Below are 14,930 nucleotides of genomic sequence, written 5' to 3'. Positions count from 1 at the left end.
TCAGCAAAATATAGTTAGTATAGGAAAGCTTAACAAGTATTTCGGAGACACTAGTACTGTTGCAGTACCTGCTCTCTTATCACCGTCTCAGGAGGTCACAATGGCACAGATAAGGAGGTCGCATTAACAAAAATATTTATATATATATATATATATATATATATATATATATATAACGCTGCAAGTAAGGATGCTTTAAAAAATAGTGAATCAACAGAGAAAGAGAAATCTAAATGAAATCAATATTTGGTGTGACCACCCTTTGCCTTCAAAACAGCATCAATTCTTCTAGGTACACTTGCACAAAGTTTTTGAAGGAACTCGGCAGGGAGGTTTTTCCAAACATCTTGGAGAACTAACTACAGATCTTCTGTGGATATAGGCTTGCTCAAATCTTTGTCCCTTCATGTAATCCCAGGCAGACTCGATGATGTTGAGATCAGGGACCATATCATCACTTCCAGGACTCCTTGTTCTTCTTTACACTGAAGATAGTTCTTAATGGCATTGGCTGTATGTTTGAGGTTATTGTCCTGCTGCAGAATAAATTAGGAGCCAATCAGAGGCCTCACTGATGGTATTGCATGATGGATAAGTACCTGTCTGTATTTCTCAGCATTGAGGACACCATTAATCCTGACCAAATCCCCAACTTCAAAATGCTTCACTGTTGGCGAAACCAGTGGGACCCACATACACCCATCTGCTGTTCAGAGCAGTCCTGCCAGAAGTGCAGCCCAAAAGCCATACCTTTGACATGGAAACAAGGGGCCCAATTCATATCTGATCGCAGCAGCAAATTTGTTAGCAATTGGACAATACCATGCTGCACTACAGTGCAGGTGGGGCAGATGTAACATGTGCAGAGAGAGTTATATTTGGGTAGGTTGTGTTCAAACTGAAATCTTATTTGCAGTGGAAAAATAAAGCAGCCAGTAATTACCCTGCACAGAAACAATATACCCCACCCAAATCTAACTCTCTCTGCACATGATTCATCTGCCCCACCTGCAGTGCACATGGTTTTGCTCATTTGCTAACAATTTTGCTGCTGTCATCAGGTCTGAATTAGGCCCAAGGCCAAGCGACTCAACTATGCACAAAAACATAAGAACTTGGGTGCAGAAAAACGGCAGCAGGTGCTCCGGACTGATGAGTCAAAATGTGAAATATTTGGCTGTAGCAGAAGGCAGCTTGTTCGCTGAAGGACAGGAGAGCGGTACAATAATGAGTGTCTGCAGGCAACATTGAAGCATGGTGGAGGTTACTTGCACGTTAGATTTCTCTTCTGTTCATAAAGATATAACCAACAAAACAAATGCTGGTGCAAGGTCATAAAAGGGTTAATATTGACACTCACTTTTCCCAGGAAATGAAAAAAGAATATACCAGCACTCACTTTTAAAGATGATAAAGTGATTATTTATTCTTCATAAAGATTCCATTGCATATAGGCTGACAGCTGCTGTCCTATAGTTATATATGTATCTAGAGTAGGGGTGGGCAACGTGCGGCCCGCGGGCCGGATGCGGCCCGCGAACCGATTCTGCCTGGCCCCGCTGTCTCACACCAGTGTGCAATGACAAGCGGCCCGACTGGATGAGCCGCTTGTCATTGCGCTACATAACTCCCAGACGCGGCGCCGCAGAGGAAATCCCGGTCACGTCACAGGGTCTGCTGACCGGGATTTCCACTGTGACGTCAGTCGCTGGGCGGCACGGGGGGCGGGGCCATGGCGGGAGTGGGCAGCATCCATATCTGCAGCGACTCGGTGCGGGCAGCGGGAATCTGGCAGCAGGCAGCGAGCAGCGGATCATCTCGGCAGCGGATCTGCCACTGTGTAAAAAAGGTAAAGGGATCTGTGGCCAAATTTAAAAGACTGCTTTATTGGTTCGGGGGGGGGAGGGAGATTAGGGACTGCTATACGGGTTTAGGGGAGGGGGGTGAAGAGGGGACGGACTTCTATATGGGTCGGGGGGGGGGGGGGGGGGAGTAGAGACTGCTACATGGGTCTGGGGGGGGGGGGGAGCTAGTAACTGTGCCCAGGGAGAGACAGAGCTGTGAATACCAGCATTACACAGGATGCTGTTTGTTTTCAGCACTATTTTTTATTTATTTATTTATTTCTAATATGTGTTTTTTAGACATTTTGTATTTGCCTGTAAAAAACTGGGTGGTCTTCATGTGACCGCCGGTCAGCTGACCGACAGTCACATGACCTCCTCGGTGAGCCCGACGGCTCACTATCCTGATGGTCGGCATGCCGACCAACAGGGACTATTTCCACTCGTGGGTGTCCACGACACCCATAGAGTGGGAATAGAACCTGTGGCGACCACAGGTCAACACCGAGCCCGCAAAGGGCTTGCTGCACTCGCCCCTCCCCGCCGGGATCCCGGCGTCGGTATGCTGCCGGCGGTCAGGAGACAGTCGGTCCCCCGTACTACACCCTAAAAAACTATGTATGTAATGTATATTGTGGTGTATGTTTTATATATATATATATATACTATGTTTTTATAGTTATATACATAACTATGGGCCTAATTCAGACCTGATCGCTAGCAGGCAATTTTTGCACTGCTGCGATCAGGTAGTCGCCGCCTACAGGAGGACGGGGTAATCGCTGTGCAGGGGTGCGATCGCATCTGCAGAGAACTGCACAGCCCAGGACTTACTCTTCCAGCGCGATGATCAGGGCCGGAGCTGACGTCAGAAACCCTCCCTCCAAACGCTTGGTCCCTCCTTCATTTTTCCGGACACTCCTCTAAAACGGCCAATTGCCACCCACAAATGTCCTCTTCCTGTCAATCACTGTGCGATCGCTTTGTTCGTACCATCCCGTCGCTGCCCGACGCGTCTGCACTTTGCATACCGACGCGCCTGCACAGTACAGACCCGATTTTACAAGATATTTGGTGTGTGGCCCTCGACTATTCACTGGAAGTGTTAAGCGGCCCCCCCAGCTGAAATAATTGCCCACCCCTGATCTAGAGTCTGGCTATTGTACTCTCCTTCTTTAGGATTTATGCAGTACCTGGTTTTACCCTGCAGGGGTCAGTGCTATAGCAGTACCTATAAAAGACATCGGACATACCTCTTCAATGGGAAACACCGCCACCTACAGGCTACATACTGTTACTTATAAATATTGATATCTCAAATAACTCAGCACGCAGTGACATCTACTATCTATTTAAAATAAAAATCTTAAATACAGCTCCTGTAACGGTTCAGTAAAAAAAAAAAAAAAATGTTTCATTTGCTGTGACTGGTTATAATTACAAAATAATTTTTTTATTATTCATTTAAAATCAGAATAGAACAACCTGCAAAAGACTTGAAGGAACGTGAGCCAGGACCATTTGTGCATGAACCCTACACCGGCTATACTGTACAAACACAACTCAGCCTGCGCAATATGTCTGCACTATATAAAGGAAAATAATAACAACACTGTATGGGGCTAATTCAGACCCGATCGCACGCTATCTTTTTTTGCAGCAGTGCGATCGGGTCTTAACAAAGCGGATCGTTGCTGTGCGATGGAGTTAATGAAGAATCCATTCGCACGGGCGATCGCAAGGTGATTGACGGAAAGAGGGCGTTTGTGGATGGCAACTTACCATTTTCCAGGAGTGGTTGGAAAAACGCAGGCGTGCCGAAGCGTTCGCAGGGCGGGTGTCTGACGTCAATTCCTGCCCAAGGACAGGCAGAAGTGATCGCAGCGGCTGAGTAAGTTCTGGGCATCTCAGAAACTGCACAAAGGGGGTCATTCCGAGTTATTCACTCGCTAGCAGTTTTTAGCAGCCGTGCAAACGCTATGCCGTCGCCCACTGGGAGTGTATCTTAGCTTAGCAGAAGTGCGAACGAAAGGATCGCAGAGCGGCTACAAAATAATTTTGTGCAATTTCAGAGTAGCTTCAGACCTACTCAGCGCTTGCGATCACTTCAGACTATTCAGTTCCTGTTTTGACGTCACGAACATGCCCTGCGTTCGCCCAGCCATGCCTGCGTTTTTCCTGGCACGCCTGCATTTTTCCGAACACTCCCTGAAAACGGTCAGTTGACACCCAGAAACGCCCTCTTCCTGTCAATCACTCTGCGGCCACCAGTGCGACTGAAATGCATCGCTAGACCCTGTGTGAAACTACATTGTTCGTTGTAATAGTACGACACGCGTGCGCATTGCGCCGCATGCGCAGAAGTGCCGATTTTTTGGCCTGATCGCTGCGCAGCGAACAAAAGCAGCTAGCGATCAACTCGGAATGATCCCCAAAATCTTTTTGTCCTGCTTGGCTGCACATGCATTCGCACACTTGCAAAGCAAAAATACACTCCCCTGTAGGCGGCGACTATGCGATCGTAGGACTGCAAAAAAGCCCAAGCAAGCTATCAGGTCTGAATTAGGCCCTATATCAATTGCTATGGATCAGGAAATATGAACTAGACATAAATGCTATGGAGCAATGGCGCCACCTAGTGACAGATAACCGTTTTACGGCTCCTGTGGCCTCAAGATTAATAATTGTTTTTTGTTTTGTTCTTGCCATCAAAAAGAAAACATCAGTTTAATATATTACGGCATTAAAAGAGAACCGATATCTGGTAAAATAAAATGAAACTCACATGCACAATAAAAAAAAAAAAAATACTGAATTTATTTTACACAGAGGAACGGACGTACAAATTTCCCAGACGCAGGAGCAATCAAATAACCACAGCATCACGGTATCCAGAGAGTATTTCCCTCAGTTCTAGTCATTGTGAGGAGGGGCCAGGGGAATAACGCGGTCACTGGTCCGCACAGTAGTGTACGATTTATCGGTATCCATGAAGGGAAGATACTTGGCAGTAAGGAGCATTCACAGCTTTGTTCACTTGAAAAGTTAAAAAGAAATATCAGCCCTCCTTGGCTACTGGTAATGGTGTAAGAGGTGGCGTTTCCCATAGCAACCAGACATCAACTTTATTTTCTACTCCGGTGCTATGCAACTGGTGACCTACAGAGACATTTTATGTCTGTGTCCCCCAACACCATCCCTGACAACCTTAACAGATATTCTACTGTATGGGGACAATCCAATTAAATGCTATCTAAGATGGCGTCTTCTGCTGTAAGGTACGCCATATAACGTGTACATGTGTTAGCCTATCGTCATACAGTTTACTCCACGCCTCTAAGGGGGTGTGAGGTAAAATACATGATATAGGGTGTTGTTGTCGTCACACACATGGTCCCAACGGCATTTTTCCCACACTTTGCATTTAATTAGATCGCGCCCCCCCCCCCCCGTATGGGATAAATGTAATATATTGCGCAAAGCAGATTGTTACATTAACCCCAATGACATTTCAAAGAGTCAGATGCCAAGGTATTTTCTAGCTGTGAAATAACAGGAATAAGGCACTGGTGTAACAAAGGAGAAAACTATTACATGCACAACAGATGGGGGACGGGCACTATAGACCCCAGAGAATGAAACAACTTAGAAATTTCAAAATTGCTCAATTGCACCTGTCGGAAAAAGACAAATAACGTTCTGTAATTGATCTTAAAATGAAATTCTTCCTCCCACGTTAACGGAGATGACCGGAGCATTCCGAGATGCAGACGGATAACCACTATTTCCATGGCTAAGGTCAGGGAAGTCTCTTCCGAAAACATCAAAATGTACAAAAACATAAAGCAAAAATAAAACAAACAAGCCGCTCAATAAATACAAATATCCATTATTTATATTTTTCCGGATCTCTCCATGGAATCTGTAGTCCTTCTGTACAGTTATTTACAGGTAACATTACACGATAGGTCCTTAGCAGGAGGTCTGGAGGTCTGTTGGGGGTTCTAACGTCTCTGCTGTGTCCTCCAGTTCATCTAGGACCTCGCTGAACGACGGTCTCTTAAATGCCTCAAGCTGTGGATAGAGAAGGGAGAGGGTGTTAGGAAGTGGCCCTTTCATATAACGGGGCCACTGCGCCTTCCAGGATAGCTGTGGAACAAAATGGGAGATACTTATGAAAAAATTGGTGCATAGGTAAGCAACCAGAGGTCTTTGTAAGTTATGGCAAAAATTATGTCATGTTCTGAATGGTTGCCCTGGTTGGTTGCTATAGGTGTAGCTCTAATAGTGCAATAATTTAATTATATATTCTAATTACAAATCATTTTCTCAATTGAAGATAGTACGATGTCCATGATATTCTCTTGGTTTACTGGAAGCCTGAAAACACTAGACTGAAGTATACGAGCTATAGCCTAAGCTGGAATAAGTGATAGAATTTGTGGGGGATACTCACCCGACAACAACTAGCTGCTAACTCCAGGACCCGTGTAGGGCACTCTTTGACCAGTGCTTGAAAAGCGGCAGCATCTAGGCCATAGTCCTAATACGGGTGAAAGAAAGGTCGGCGCATCACATTCCGCTTATTCATTTGATCACAATAAAATAAATCATCAATAAGGCAAAAAGACTGCAGTTCGATATATATTGAAAATTACGGGTTAAATGGTAATTTATTACTACTTCATGTTTCACGGTGTGAAGGCAGCCATTTTGTGGGCTAAGTCAGGCTGCATTCACATGATAATGCACACAAAATGGCTGCCTCCTGTGTGTAGCCAATGACTCAACTTCAAATTGAAAAGTACTGCAGACACATTGGGCTGTTGAGAGATCAACGGGGCCTGGGTAATAATGTCAATCCCTGAAAATACTGCTGGAGGGGCCTATGGTCCCATCGGGCCCTTCCCGTAGGCCAGGGGCCGGCTAATCAGTTCCTGCTCCACCGCCTTCCCGGCTCCCCTGCAGATACGCCGCTATGTGCTGATCTTACCTGCGTTCTGGGCAGAATCTCGGGATCAGCGGGAATTCGGCCAAGGATTTCACACAGGACAATCCCAAAAGAGAAAACGTCAACCTGAAAAAAAAAAATAAGAATTTACTCACCGGTAATTCTATTTCTCGTAGTCCGTAGTGGATGCTGGGAACTCCGTAAGGACCATGGGGAATAGCGGGCTCCGAAGGAGGCTGGGCACTCTAGAAAGATCTTAGACTACCTGGTGTGCACTGGCTCCTCCCACTATGACCCTCCTCCAAGCCTCAGTTAGGTACTGTGCCCGGACGAGCGTACACAATAAGGAAGGATTTTGAATCCCGGGTAAGACTCATACCAGCCACACCAATCACACCGTACAACTCGTGATATGAAACACAGTTAACAGTATGAAACAATAGAGCCTCTCAACAGATGGCTCAACAATAACCCGATTTAGTTAACAATAACTATGTACAAGTATTGCAGATAAACCGCACTTGGGATGGGCGCCCAGCATCCACTACGGACTACGAGAAATAGAATTACCGGTGAGTAAATTCTTATTTTCTCTAACGTCCTAGTGGATGCTGGGAACTCTGTAAGGACCATGGGGATTATACCAAAGCTCCCAAACGGGCGGGAGAGTGCGGATGACTCTGCAGCACCGAATGAGAGAACTCCAGGTCCTCCTCAGCCAGGGTATCAAATTTGTAGAATTTTGCAAACGTGTTTGGCCCTGACCAAGTAGCTGCTCGGCAAAGTTGTAAAGCCGAGACCCCTCGGGCAGCCGCCCAAGATGAGCCCACCTTCCTTGTGGAATGGGCATTGACAGATTTTGGCTGTGGCAGGCCTGCCACAGTATGTGCAAGCTGAATTGTACTACAAATCCAACGAGCAATAGTCTGCTTAGAAGCAGGAGCACCCAGCTTGTTGGGTGCATACAGGATAAACAGCGAGTCAGATTTTCTGACTCCAGCCGTCCTGGAAACATATATTTTCAGGGCCCTGACAACGTCTAGCAACTTGGAGTCCTCCAAATCCTTAGTAGCCGCAGGCACCACAATAGGCTGGTTCAGGTGAAACACTGACACCACCTTAGGGAGAAACTGGGGACGAGTCCTCAATTCTGCCCTATCCATATGGAAAATCAGATAAGGGCTTTTACATGATAAAGCCGCCAACTCTAACACTCGCCTGGCTGAAGCCAAGACCAATAACATGACCACTTTCCACGTGAGATATTTCAGATCCACGGTTTTTAGTGGCTCAAACCAATGTGATTTTAAGAAACTCAACATCACGTTGAGATCCCAAGGTGCCACAGGAGGCACAAATGGGGGCTGAATATGCAGCACTCCTTTCACAAATGTCTGAACTTCAGGTACTGAAGCTAGTTCTTTTTGAAAGAAAATCGACAGAGCCGAGATCTGTACCTTAATGGAGCCCAGTTTTAGGCCCATATTCACTCCTGCTTGCAGGAAATGCAGAAATCGACCTAGTTGAAATTCCTCTGTTGGGGCCTTTTTGGCCTCGCACCATGCAACATATTTCCGCCATATGCGGTGATAATGCTTTGCCGTAACATCTTTCCTGGCTTTAATAAGCGTAGGAATGACTTCCTCCGGAATGCCCTTTTCCTTCAGGATCCGGCGTTCAACCGCCATGCCGTCAAACGCAGCCGCGGTAAGTCTTGGAACAGACAGGGGCCCTGCTGCAGCAGGTCCTGTCTGAGCGGCAGAGACCACGGGTCCTCTGAGATCATCTCTTGTAGTTCCGGGAACCACGCTCTTCTCGGCCAATCCGGAACCACGAGAATTGTGTTTACTCCTCGCTTTCTTATTATTCTCAATACCTTTGGTATGAGAGGTAGAGGAGGGAACACATAAACTGACCGGTACACCCACGGTGTCACTAGAGCGTCCACAGCTATCGCCTGAGGGTCTCTTGACCTGGCGCAATACTTCTCTAGTTTTTTGTTTAGGCGGGACGCCATCATGTCCACCTGTGGACGACCCCATTGATTTACAATCATTTGGAAGACTTCTGGATGAAGTCCCCACTCTCCCGGGTGGAGGTCGTGCCTGCTGAGAAAGTCTGCTTCCCAGTTGTCCACTCCCGGGATGAACACTGCTGACAGTGCTAGTACATGATTCTCCGCCCATCGGAGAATTTTTGTGGCTTCTGCCATCGCCGTCCTGCTTCTTGTGCCGCCCTGTCGATTCACATGGGCGACTGCCGTGATGTTGTCTGACTGGATCAGCACCGGCTGGTGTAGGAGCAGGGATTTTGCTTGACTTAGGGCATTGTAAATGGCCCTTAGTTCCAGAATATTTATGTGAAGGGCAGTCTCCTGACTTGACCATAGTCCTTGGAAATTTCTTCCCTTTGTGACTGCCCCCCAGCCTCGTAGGCTGGCATCCGTGGTCACCAGGACCCAGTCCTGTATGCCGAATCTGCGGCCCTCCAGAAGATGAGCACTGTGCAGCCACCACAGAAGAGACACCCTGGTTCGTGGAGACAGGGTTATTAAACGATGCATCTGAAGATGCGATCCGGACCACTTGTCCAACAGGTCCCACTGAAAAACCCTGGCATGGAACCTGCCGAATGGAATTGCTTCGTAAGAAGCTACCATCTTTCCCAGGACCCGCGTGCAGTGATGCACCGATACCTGTTTTGGTTTTAGGAGGTCTCTGACTAGAGAAGACAACTCCCTGGCTTTCTCCTCCGGGAGAAACACTTTTTTCTGGGCCGTGTCCAGAATCATTCCCAGGAACATTAGACGTGTCGTGGGGACCAGCTGTGACTTTGGGATATTCAGAATCCAGCCGTGCTGGCTCAGCACTTCCTGAGATAGTGCTACTCCCACTAACAACTGTTCCTTGGATCGTGCCTTTATTAGGAGATCGTCCAAGTATGGGATAATTAAAACTCCCTTTTTTCGAAGGAGTATCATCATTTCCGCCATAACCTTGGTAAATACCCTCGGTGCCGTGGAGAGTCCAAACGGCAGCGTCTGGAATTGGTAATGGCAGTCCTGTACCACAAATCTGAGGTACTCCTGGTGAGAATTGTAAATGGGGACATGCAGGTAAGCATCCTTGATGTCCAGGGATACCATGTAATCCCCCTCGTCCAGGCTTGCAATAACCGCCCTGAGCGATTCCATCTTGAACTTGAATTTTTTTATGTATGTGTTCAAGGATTTCAAATTTAAAATGGGTCTCACCGAACCGTCCGGTTTCGGCACCACAAATAGTGTGGAATAGTAACCCCGGCCTTGTTGAAGTAGGGGGTACCTTGATTATCACCTGCTGGGAATACTGCTTGTGAATCGCTGCTAGCACCGCCTCCCTGTCTGAGGGAGCAATCGGCAAGGCGGATTTTAGGAAACGGCGGGGTGGAGTCGCCTCGAATTCCAGCCTGTATCCCTGAGATACTATTTGAAGGATCCAGGGATCCACCTGTGAGCGAGCCCACTGATCGCTGAAATTCCTGAGGCGGGCCCCCACCGTACCTGGCTCCGCCTGTGAAGCCCCACCGTCATGCGGCGGACTTGGAAGAGGAAGCGGGGGAGGACTTTTGTTCCTGGGAACCTGCTGTTTGCTGCAGCCTTTTTCCCCTGCCTCTGCCTCTTGACAGAAAAGACCCTCCTTTTCCCCGCTTGTTTTTCTGGGACCGAAAGGACTGAACCTGATAAAATGGCGCCTTCTTAGGCTGTGAGGGGACATGGGGTAAAAATGCTGACTTCCCAGACGTTGCTGTGGAAACTAGGTCGGAGAGACCATCCCCAAATAATTCCTCCCCCTTATAAGGCAAGACTTCCATGTGCCTTTTGGAATCTGCATCTCCAGTCCACTGGCGAGTCCATAAGCATCTCCTAGCAGAGATAGATAATGCACTTATTTTAGATGCCAGCCGGCAGATTTCCCTCTGTGCATCTCTCATGTATAAGACTGAGTCTTTTATATGGTCAATTGTTAGCAGGATCGTGTCTCTGTCTAACGTGTCAATATTTTCTGACAGTTTATCTGACCACGCAGCGGCAGCACTGCACATCCATGCTGACGCAATAGCTGGTCTGAGTATAATGCCTGAGTGTGTATATACAGACTTCAGGATCGCCTCCTGCTTTCTATCAGCAGGTTCCTTAAGGGCGGCCGTATCCTGGGACGGTAGTGCCACCTTTTTAGACAAACGTGTGAGCGCTTTATCCACCCTCGGGGGTGTTTCCCAACGTAACCTATCCTCTGGCGGGAAAGGGAACGCCATTAGTAGCTTCTTAGGAATTACCAATTTCTTATCAGGGGAAGCCAACGCTTCTTCACACACTTCATTTAATTCATCTGACGGGGGAAAAACTACAGGTAGTTTTTTCTCCCCAAACATAATACCCTTTTTTGTGGTACCTGGATGTAAATCAGAAATATTTAACACCTCTTTCATTGCCTCAATCATGCAGTGAATGGCCTTAACGGGCATTAAATTTGACTCATCGTCGTCGACACTGGTGTCAGTATCCGTGTCGACATCTACTTGTGCCACCTGAGATAACGGGCGTTTCAGAGCCCCTGATGACTTTTGAGACACCTGGACAGGCACGAGCTGAAGACTCGGCTGTCCCACAGTCGGCATGTCGTCAAATTTTTTATGTAAGGAGTCTATACGTGCACTCATTTCCTGCCATAATACCATCCACTCAGGTGTCTGACCCCCAGGGGGTGACATCCCTGCTAAAGGCATCTGCTCCCCCTCCACATCATTATCCTCCTCAAACATGTCGACACAGCCGTACCGACACACTCCACACACACAGGGAATGCTCAAATAGAGGACAGGACCCACAAAAGCCCTTTGGGGGGACAGAGTAAGAGTATGCCAGCACACACCAGAGCGCTATATATATATATACAGGGACTAACTGAGTTATGTCCCTAATAGCTGCTTTTTATATAATATACTGTATACAGTGCCAATTTTAATGCCCCCCCTCTCTTTTCCCTCTTACTGTACTGTAGAATTGCAGGGAAGAGCCAGGGAGCTTCCTTCCAGCCGAGCTGTGAGGGAAAAATGGCGCCAGTGTGCTGAGGAGATAGGCTCTGCCCCTTTTTCGCGGCCTATTCTCCCGCTTTTTATGGGATTCTGGCAGGGGTATTTACCTCATATATAGCCCCAGGGGCTATATATTGAGGTATTTTAGCCAGCCAAGGTGTTTTTATTGCTGCCTCAGGGCGCCCCCCCCCAGCGCCCTGCACCCTCAGTGACCGGAGTGTGAAGTGTGTATGAGGAGCAATGGCGCACAGCTGCAGTGCGCTACCTTGGTGAAGACAGGATGTCTTCATGCCGCCGATTTTCCGGACCATCTTCTTGCTTCTGGCTCTGTAAGGGGGACGGCGGCGCGGCTCCGGGACCGAACATCAAGGCTGGGCCTGCGGTCGATCCCTCTGGAGCTAATGGTGTCCAGTAGCCTAAGAAGCCCAATCCGGCTGCAAGCAGGCGAGTTCGCTTCTTCTCCCCTTAGTCCCTCGCTGCAGTGAGCCTGTTGCCAGCAGGTCTCACTGAAAATAACAAATTCTAAGACTATAACTTTCTAAGAGCTCAGGAGAGCCCCTAGTGTGCATCCAACCTCGGCCGGGCACGAAATCTAACTGGGGCTTGGAGGAGGGTCATAGTGGGAGGAGCCAGTGCACACCAGGTAGTCTAAGATCTTTCTAGAGTGCCCAGCCTCCTTCGGAGCCCGCTATTCCCCATGGTCCTTACGGAGTTCCCAGCATCCACTAGGACGTTAGAGAAATATTAGATATGAAAAATCTGAACACTTCTCCGTTGATTGCAATGATGGGGACTCTCTGGTGCTGTATACAGCAACAACTGGGCAAATACAGGGCAGCTCGGGCCAAAATCATCTCATATGAGAAATAAAAATGATTAGATTTGCCAAACCAACTTGCAGTGGTCAGAACTTGGACAGTGCATGTAAGTGCCGACGGCGGGCAAACAGAAGGAACTACATATGGTTGTTAGGGCTAAGCCGGCAATGGAGGTCATTCCGAGTTGATCGCTCGCTACGGATTTTCGCAGCGCAGCGATTATGGCAGAACGGGGCTAATCTGCGCATGCGTATGGACCGCAATGCGCAGGCGCGTCGTACAAGTACAAAGAGCATCGTGGTTTTGCACAGGTTCTAGCGATGCTTCCAGTCGCACTGGCGGATGCAAGGAGATTGACAGGAAGTGGGAGTTTCTGGTGGCAACTGACCGTTTTCTGGGGTATCTGACGTCATTACCGGGACCTTCGTCGCAGCAATCATCGCACAGAATAAGTAACTACAGGGCTGGTCTTGTTCTGCACAAAATGTGTTTGCTGCCGCTCGGCTGCACAGGCGTTCGCACTCCCCCGTGGGTGGCGACTATGCGTTTGCACGGCTGTTAAAAGTAGCTAGCGAGCGATCAACTCGGAATGAGGGCCAATGGCCGGAGCCGTCATCTATCCGTGGTAAAACAAACGGATTGCCACATATACGTATGGCGTTTACGGCTGTGCACTATAATAACTACAGACGTACATTAGAGATCATAAATAAATTATGCTTGATCTAACCTATATCCCTTATAATAGATAAAGTTACATTGCATTCCACTGTTACATATTAAATCATATAAACCACGTATTTGTGCGCTGTACAGACAATTGAACGGTCCAGCGGCATTTGGTAGCGCTTCATGAATAAATAATGATAATTCAAATGGAACCTTGTGTGTTATAAGGGACATTACAGCCCCTTACTGTTACATTTTTAAAAAGTTATTAGCGGTCACCCCAAGACCAGGGAGCATGAGGCCACAGGCCACGGGACTTGTGTCCATGTTACGGTAAGCAGCATATTATTCCATCATATAATAATAATCTCTACCGCACATAAGTAGACACCTACCCCTTGAGGGTTTAGTTCCAGTTTTTAGTATTAAATATATATTTATTTATTTTATATGAAGCATCCTAATTATGTAGAACGCATCTCTGCAATCTACTAATGAGTTATGCAAGACCTGCGTAACCCGTAATCACAAACCTTGCGGTCGTACGGTTCTCCGCGCAGCATTTCAGGGGCCATCCAGAAGGCAGAGCCAACCAGAGATAGTTTCCTTTCGCCGTTCTTCAGAGGCAGCTCCACCTCACGGGCCAGGCCAAAATCAGTTACCACGGCCTCTCTACCCCGCGGGGTCACCCGGATTAGACAGTTCTGTGACATGAACATTAAATGATCAATAAAATAATGCACTGTATTCCCCCAATACTACAGGACAGCATGTAAAGCATTGATTGGGGAACATCTTCTCCAGCGTCCACATTCCTTACATATGTATAACCCTATTGTTCATTTTCTCTGTTTGTAAAACATGAATAGTAAAGAAAAATCTGGTTAGCTGTCCCTACAGATGGAATGGCGGGCATTCATCCCGGCAGGTATCAGGTGTTCCAAGGGATGGGAGGGTGGAGGATCATTTGGAGGGTAGAGGACAAACTTACGAAAGAGGAGTGTGAAGAGATGTGCCCAGGGCTGAGAGGGCAGAAGACAGATGTGCAAAGGTCTAGGAAGGCAGAGGACATGTGTGCCAAGGGCTAGGTGGGCAGAGGATAGATGTACAAGGCCTGGGAGGGTGGATACGAGATGTGCCAAGGCTTGGGGGGTGGGGGGGGAGACACGAGATGTGCCAAGGCCTAGGGGTTGGAAATGGAATGTTCTATGGTCAGGGGGGTGGAATTGAGATATGCTCAGGAAGGGGTATGGTGGAAATAAGATGTGCCAAGGCCTGGTAGGGTGAAAATGACATATACCATGGCACAGGGGGGTGGAAATGACACGTGCCAAATCCTGGGGGGTTGGGAAAGACATGTGCAAGGCCTGGTAGGGTGGAAATGATATGCACCACAGCCTGGGAGGGTAGAGATGAGATGTGCCAAGGCCTGGTAGGGTGAAAATGATATGTGCCACGGCCTGAGAGGGTAGAGATGAGATGTTCCAAAGCCTAAGAGGGTGGAAATGAGGTGTGCCAAGACCTGGGAGGGTGGAGATGAGGTGTGTCAAGGGCTACTAGGGTAGAGATGAG

The 14,930-nt window shown here is 47.8% G+C and overlaps 1 protein-coding gene across 1 annotated transcript in view; it reads right to left on the bottom strand.

Annotated features, from left to right (window-relative positions):
• Positions 1-4,640: 4,640 nt before the first annotated feature.
• Positions 4,641-14,930, bottom strand: part of LOC134948337 (dual specificity testis-specific protein kinase 1-like) — a 54,199-nt gene continuing 43,909 nt past the window's right edge. Inside the window, exons 6-9 of the mRNA XM_063936259.1 lie at positions 13,892-14,062; positions 6,838-6,921; positions 6,301-6,387; positions 4,641-5,918 (exon numbers count right to left, since the gene is read on the bottom strand). Of these exons, the coding sequence (XP_063792329.1) occupies positions 5,817-5,918; positions 6,301-6,387; positions 6,838-6,921; positions 13,892-14,062 (444 nt within the window). The 3' untranslated portion in view covers positions 4,641-5,816. The remainder of the gene's footprint in view (positions 5,919-6,300; positions 6,388-6,837; positions 6,922-13,891; positions 14,063-14,930) is intronic.

The sequence above is a fragment of the Pseudophryne corroboree genome, chromosome 8 (assembly GCF_028390025.1).
Source record: "Pseudophryne corroboree isolate aPseCor3 chromosome 8, aPseCor3.hap2, whole genome shotgun sequence".
In the NCBI taxonomy this organism is placed as follows: domain Eukaryota; kingdom Metazoa; phylum Chordata; class Amphibia; order Anura; family Myobatrachidae; genus Pseudophryne; species Pseudophryne corroboree.
This window is presented reverse-complemented; position numbering and strand designations above follow the sequence as displayed.